The following is a 7,157-nucleotide window of genomic DNA, read 5'->3' as shown; positions in this document are numbered from 1 at the left end:
AAGTGATTTTTATTGACTCGAGTCACTCGGAATATAAAACTCGAGTGACCAAAATTTTAAAACGAATAAAACAGTATTAATATTACATAGAAAATGTGTATTCATTTTCTCAAAAAAAAAAATCTAAACAAAATGTAAAAAATAGATTTTTCCTTCAAACTAAACCTGTCATACATAATCAAGAAACCTCTTATATCAACTATCAGTCAAATTAAAATATTATAATCTACTACTAATAAGTTCTAATCCAATTTAATTTATTCTAACAAGGAACTTTCATGAGATCCAAATATAAACAGTTTTATTATGTTCTTACACAATTTATGTAATAATATACGTGTTTTAAAATTAACTTAAATGAAACTTAAATAAACTCAACAAAAAAACAAAAATAATGTATCTTTAAGGAGATAATAAATTTAACTGAAATTGGTGTAATAACTACTTTAAAAAAATAAATTGATAATTTTTTTCCCTAACGGCTTCGATAATATCGACTTCAGCACTTGCTAAAATAATAGAAGAATGTTTCTCCGTAACCTCTTTAGTAGTAACAGTTTGCGAAAAAAGTTTTGAATTATAAGTATTGTAATAGTTAGGTATGCTTTATTATTGTCAGAAGTCCATAAATCTGTTGTAGCAGCCGTATATTCAACTAAATGTAGAATATCTACAATTATAGTGCGTGCGGCATGATAAGCATCAGGAAGAATTTTCTCTCTTAAAAGTTTCCTGCTACCGCGGGTAAACTTGTCACAATTTGAATTTCTCACTCGGTTCGGTATAAACCACTCGTGGTACGATATAAACAACCAGTGGTACGAGTCAACTCGAGTCACTCGTAATTCGAGTCGACGCGAGTCACTCGAAACTCAAGTCAAAAATTTAACTCGAGTGCATGTAATATAAAAACTACTCGAGTCACTCGAGTGAAAAGCAACTCGAATCCCATCACTATGCTATACTATTATTAAAAATAATGATATATTGTAAACTTTCGTTCTAGATAAATAAAATAACCAAAATGGCTATTAATTTCCGTGATTATGATAAGAATTCTTCAGACGAAAGTGATAGTGATATTAGCGATGGAACGAATGAAGAATCTTCAGAAAATGGTATTAATACATTTTAGGTTAAGACGTTCAGTTTTTATATTCTTCTCTATTTCATATAGTACGTGTATACCAAATTTCATAATAATTGGTTAAACCGTTAAGGCGCTATAATGTAACATATAAACAAACTCACTTTCATATTTATAATATTAGCACAGTGTAAGGAGTCTTCATACAGTGGTTTATCCATACAGGGATCCAATTCTTAAAAAATGATTTTGAATACAGCCATTCGAAAATGGGTCAAATGCAAGGCTGAGTATAAACTCGCTCTTGACCAATATAGTGCATTCCTACAAAGGAGATGTTTACAAAATATATGTCGTCCTCACCAAGATTATGTAGTTTAGAGTTCCACATAAATTAGTAAATTAATTCCAATGTGATTGTTTACACATTTATACTATAAACTACTGAACTGATTTTGTTGAAATTTTTACAACTTTAAAGCCCACACATTTCACCTTGCTTTTATAATTTCCTTACCAATATTAATTTTATTGTTGTTTTTTTTTTTGTGATGTATAATTTCATAGCAATGTATTTTGTTTAATTGTAATTTTAAATACATATCGGTTGAGGTCCTGGTGATCTGTACTACAGTTTTTAAACTATTTCAAACACCAGCTCCTCACAGCAGTTCTATATAAATTTTAAGATAAAATTTTTATCCTAAATGCCACATGTGTAAATCAGTTTTTTGTCAGGAGACATGTAGTGGACGGGCAGTAATAGTGCAAAACCGAAATTATTGTTGTTTTATATTTGTTTTCTTTAAAACAATAATATATTAAAATATATTATTGTTTTAATCCATGAAGGTTGGTTTGCACTTTGGTATATTAGATTCAAATTTATGAGATACTAGTTGTTAAAACATCAAAAGGTTATAAAAGTACTCATTATTACATTTGTAATATTAATTAGCAACTTGCCCATTCTGAATGAGTAGACAGAAATATATATTATTATTTTAAATTAGTACTTTATTTGGATCAATTACAATAATTATAACAATATGACGCATAAAGCTGTTGGCTCACATTATATTTTTTTTAGCTTTAGCATTGTTATACCCTTCATTAATTTAAAGAGATATTTACATGTATATAATCAACCTTGATAATAAAACTACACTTGTGGAAAAAAAGGGTAAAAAATGACCTAAATTTTTAATGGATTTTTCAAATAGTATTTCAAATCTTTGATAAAAATTGTAGAGTAAAAAAAGCAATTTGAAGCTTGAACTTTTTAATTTTTGGACGTAAAATTTTTTCAAATAACACATGTTGTAATGCACAGTCTTAATATCATGAAAAAAAATTGTTCAAACTTTATCAATATTATTTTGGTGTACAAACTTGAAAAAAATTTTTTTTCTTAACCACCTTTTGGATAAGATTTTCACTTAGCTTCAATTTTTTTTTCTCGATACAACCATTTCTCACTGAGCTATCAGACTTTGAATGAAAATGGATCATTTTCTCTGTGTTTATCTATATCTCAGAAACTAATAGTTGCACAAAAAATGGCGAGTTTCAGAAACTTGAATGAATTCTCTACAAGGTTCTGATGCAGTTTTTTAGATTTTTTTTTAATTCTTAACATGACTGAAAAATCTTAAAAAATAGGACTTTTAGGGGCCTTCTACAAAATCACATGCTACATTGGGAATATTGGAAAAATTACTAATGTTAAGTTTGCCTTTTACAGGTCATTGTACCCCTAAAAGCCCTACAGAGTTTCAATTCATTCCATCAAGATATTTTTTGTTTCAATAAATTGAATTTTTTTTAAATGTGGCAACAAAGTAGTCTAAATGATCACTTCTTTGCCTTTAAATGCTCTGTATCTGTAAAGAAAATGAAAAAAAATTTTTTCCTGAATTTTTACATTCTTATTGCAGAAAGCGTTTGAATTTATGAAAAAAAAATATTTTGAACAGATTTCTATGTGGTATACAAATCCAGGCATACATAGTAGTGGACAAAAAACTAGTATACAATACAATAACTACTTTTATAAGTGATAATTTTATTCAACTAACTATTACATTACATAACTCATTATGGCTGTTCTATTTATTATATATTGTTAATCTTTATTTCAGACAGCATGGATTATGAAGATGTATACAATACAATAACTACTTTTATAAGTGATAATTTTATTCAACTAACTATTACATTACATAACTCATTATGGCTGTTCTATTTATTATATATTGTTAATCTTTATTTCAGACAGCATGGATTATGAAGATGATAATGTAGATGAACCAACCTTAAATGAACAAAATACAAATCAAAATAATGCTGAAGATGATAGTGATGAAGATGAAGAAGAGGATGAAGTAGTCAAAGCAATTAAAGCTGAGAAAAATAAACCTCGTGATCATCCACCAACTATTACATCAGAAGATTTTATTGTGGACATCTCATTTAGCCCTATTAAAAATTTAATCGCAATAGCAAATATTGTTGGTGACATATTATTGTATGAATACAGTAATGATGAAACAAAACTTGTGAACACGTTGGAGTTACATTTGAAAGCTTGTCGACAAGTCGAATTTGATAATAATGGCCTTACAGTGTACAGTACTGCCAAAGTTAGTTTCTACATCATTTAGTTATTCAAAAATTTTGGTTTATGATAAAATACATTATTATGTCTGTAAAAGCTATAATATATTCACGGAAAACTGCACAAAAATTATATTAATTGGAAGGTTGTAATCAATGTGAAATTCACACAGTGTATGTGTATGAATTTGAATTATAAAAATATCAAACTTTCATCTATTACATTGGAGTACAAAGTAGATGCAGTTAATATTAAGTTTACAGTAATACTCATAGTTACCAATAATCTAAATTCCTATTCAAACATGCTATTTTATTAGATACATGAATTTTATTGTTTTACAGGACAAAGTAATAATGGCAACTGATGTTGAAACAGGAAAATTAAAGCAATGTTACGAAAATGCTCATGAGGAGCCAGTATATAGCTTGAAATGCTTAGATAATGGAAAAATAGTCACAGGTAAAAATTTATTTATGTAATAAATATAGAACAACTAAAACTAATTATTGACGTGACCATAAGACAGCCTGCTGCAGTTGTTCTTTTGACTAGAAATCTGCCAAACCCTACCATTTTCTTTTAAAACAATTAGGTAGATTTTGTAAACAACAACAATGGTAAAAATTAACATCGGGTTTTGAATATATTTAATAGAGTATGTAATAATTTACAAATAATTTTGCTTTACATGTAAAAACAATATTGCTATTACAGGTGATGATGGGGGAACCGTAAAGTTATGGGATATGAGAAAACCTGATCCTATATTTAATCTAAAAATAAGTGAAGAGTATGTCTCTGACATGATCACTAATGAAGCTCAAAAATATTTAGTATGTGCGGGAGGCGATGGCGTGCTTACATCTATAGATCTAAAAGCAAGGTACTGTAATGAGTATGTCGGACTGGATTTCTTTTTATCTAGTTTACAACTTTATTTTTCTATTTTTTAGTGTGTTGGTATGTGCAATGACGCCTAATTTGTTGAACAGATTTGTATGAGAATTTCTAATACATAAATAGACCATTAAACACGCTTATGCCCATCATTCCTCTTAATACGGATAGCTCGCTTCTGCGAAATGACAAGAATGTGTAAAGGGTTACCATCACATTCTGTTTAACACTTCAAGTTTAGGTGGAAAAGGATTGTTAGCAATGGAGTTTGACAGCCCCCATTGCTAGCAATGTACCTTATTAGGTCGACCTCCACGTGGTTCCCCCTGGAAACCATCGTGAAGAATTCTTGTTGAATTCGTCACGATGGGCTAACTAACCTACTTCATCCTCACCTATCATCCCTCACTGGTGCCCGCCGGTGTATACCGATAGCGCGGGTGGGGTTACCATTTCAATATCATCCATTTAAAAAAAAAAACACTTCAAGTTTATTTGTATACCAATTTAGCTACACTTTCGATGAGGGTTGATAGGTAAGAATGAATGTAGGCCTATTGACCTACCATAATGAATTCGACAAGAGACTACTATGGTTTCCCGGGGAAACAGTATGGAAGTCAACTTGATAGGGTATATTGCTAGCAATGGACTTCATTATTAACTATCTCTTCCCCCCTAGTACTTTAAGTTAGTCTCCATTATTAGCGATCTAGGGTATATTGCTCAGGTTACTACATAAAACTTCCCCTGAAAATCTGTCACAATTGGCTAACTGAACTAACTTTATACTCACCTATTTATTCTTTACTGCTACCTTGCCAATGTATACTGATAGTGCAGCCGGATTTATTATTCCACCAATTGAATTTTAATATTTATTGTTTCAGTAAAATTTATACCACTTCCGAAGACTATGATTCTGAATTAACATGTATGGGACTTTTCCGATCAGAAACAAAACTACTGGTTGGATCTTCGAAAGGAAAACTTTATTTATTTAACTGGAAGGAGTTTGGTTTACACAGTGATGAATATATTGGACAAAAACATTCAATTCAATGCATGATACCAATAACTCAAAATGTAGTTGTTACTTCAGGAGAGGATGGCGTACTGAGAGCCACACACATGTTTCCTCAACGCCACTTGGGTATAGTAGGCCAACATCGCTTACCAGTTGAATGTTTGGATATAAGTCATGATGGTCAATACATTGCATCAAGTTCTCACGATAATGATGTGAAATTTTGGAACATCTCCTATTTTGAAACTATTGATTCAATAATTAATGTGAATCACAAACAAAATAAAAAGAAAGACCTTGTCAATAATTTACCATCGAGTAGTATAAAAAACGCTTCAGACTTTTTTTCAGGACTAGTTTAAACCGCATTAATACAATACGTCGCTAGTAAACCGCATTATACGTAAATTATTGAAAAATATAATAAAGTGTGATTATCTTAGATCACAAAATACACAGATTACCTAGCTGTTTTATTTTACCTCTTCATGTATGTCATACGCAGCTTTAGTAGAGTCGACCCTTTCAGATAAATGGTCAGATATGTTGCAGCGTCTCTTGTTTTTATTTGTAATAATTGCATAGATGACGGTAATTTTTCTAATCTGATTAAATTCAGTAAAATTATACCGCTTCTTAAAGATAGGATTAAAAGTGATACACAGGGCCGTGCCTGGGTATATGGCCGCCTGCGTGCCCGTCTGTATGGCCGCCCCCAGGATAACATTAAAAAAAACTACTTTAATTTTTAATGTTTATTATTATACACAGGGCATCAAACCGGGAAAAAAATCAGTTTTTGGTTAACCGAAATCGGCCCAGTAAACAACTTGTAACGATTTGGCCGCCTCTTAATTTCGGCCGCCTGCGTGCGGTGCACGCAATGAACGCCCGTCAGGCACGGCCCTGGTGATACAGTAAACTATAGGACTATTTCCATTCTTCCCGTACTAAAGTAATAGTAAAATCTTCGAAAAAATCATGTTGAACTAGTTAATTATTTCAATTTAAACGATTCGTAATAGTCAATTTGGTTTTTCTAAAAGGCGACCCACTACGGATGCAGATGTGGAGTTACTAAAACACATTTTTACTGCCTGGGAAAATAAAATGGATGTAATTGGCTTTTTTTGTTACCTATTTCTTTCGATTATGTAGATAATATTACATTACTGAAAAAAACTAACTTCTTATGACGTTAAAAACAATGTTTTAAATTTAATCAAACCTTGCGATTTTTATTTATTTCGAAAAATAAAAGAAAAACTTCGAGGAAAACGTTAAATAGACGCCGAGGAAGCTGTGGCTACGTTTCAGAAGGCTGTCGAAGAGATCCCTAAGGATAAGTGAGAAAAGTGCTTTTCTCAGTGGTTCTATCGGATGCAGCGATGTATTGACATGAATGGACACTATTTTGAAAAGATAAAGATAAAAACTTGCTAATTTAATCAGTTTTTGATTTTCTAAGGACTTTCAGTTTGACCCTCGTACTTCCATATGAAATGCCCATTTCTTGAACTAAGTAT

The 7,157-nt window shown here is 30.9% G+C and overlaps 1 protein-coding gene across 1 annotated transcript; it reads left to right on the top strand.

The window, feature by feature from the left end:
• Window positions 1-957: 957 nt before the first annotated feature.
• LOC113516680 (WD repeat-containing protein 55 homolog) lies at window positions 958-6,094 on the top strand. The gene is made up of 5 exons (XM_052900936.1): window positions 958-1,118; window positions 3,362-3,729; window positions 4,049-4,166; window positions 4,422-4,590; window positions 5,495-6,094. Exons 1-5 carry the CDS (start codon window positions 1,025-1,027, stop codon window positions 5,991-5,993), a joined length of 1,248 nt encoding a protein of 415 aa, XP_052756896.1. The 5' UTR covers window positions 958-1,024; the 3' UTR covers window positions 5,994-6,094.
• The last annotated feature ends 1,063 nt before the right edge of the window (window positions 6,095-7,157 follow it).

The sequence above is a fragment of the Galleria mellonella genome, unplaced genomic scaffold (genome assembly GCF_026898425.1).
Source record: "Galleria mellonella isolate WM207_F2 unplaced genomic scaffold, CSIRO_AGI_GalMel_v1 utg72, whole genome shotgun sequence".
In the NCBI taxonomy this organism is placed as follows: domain Eukaryota; kingdom Metazoa; phylum Arthropoda; class Insecta; order Lepidoptera; family Pyralidae; genus Galleria; species Galleria mellonella.
Note: the sequence above shows the minus strand (reverse complement) of the source record. Positions and strands in the feature narration are given on the sequence as shown.

Bases quoted from the DNA above. Each gene is read 5' to 3' on its own strand.
- LOC113516680 (XM_052900936.1), top strand. From the start codon at position 1,025: ATGGCTATTAATTTCCGTGATTATGATAAGAATTCTTCAGACGAAAGT. The intron at 3,730-4,048 runs GTTAGTTTCTAC...ATTGTTTTACAG, and splicing joins CAGTGTACAGTACTGCCAAA to GACAAAGTAATAATGGCAAC. The intron at 4,167-4,421 runs GTAAAAATTTAT...TTGCTATTACAG, and splicing joins TAATGGAAAAATAGTCACAG to GTGATGATGGGGGAACCGTA.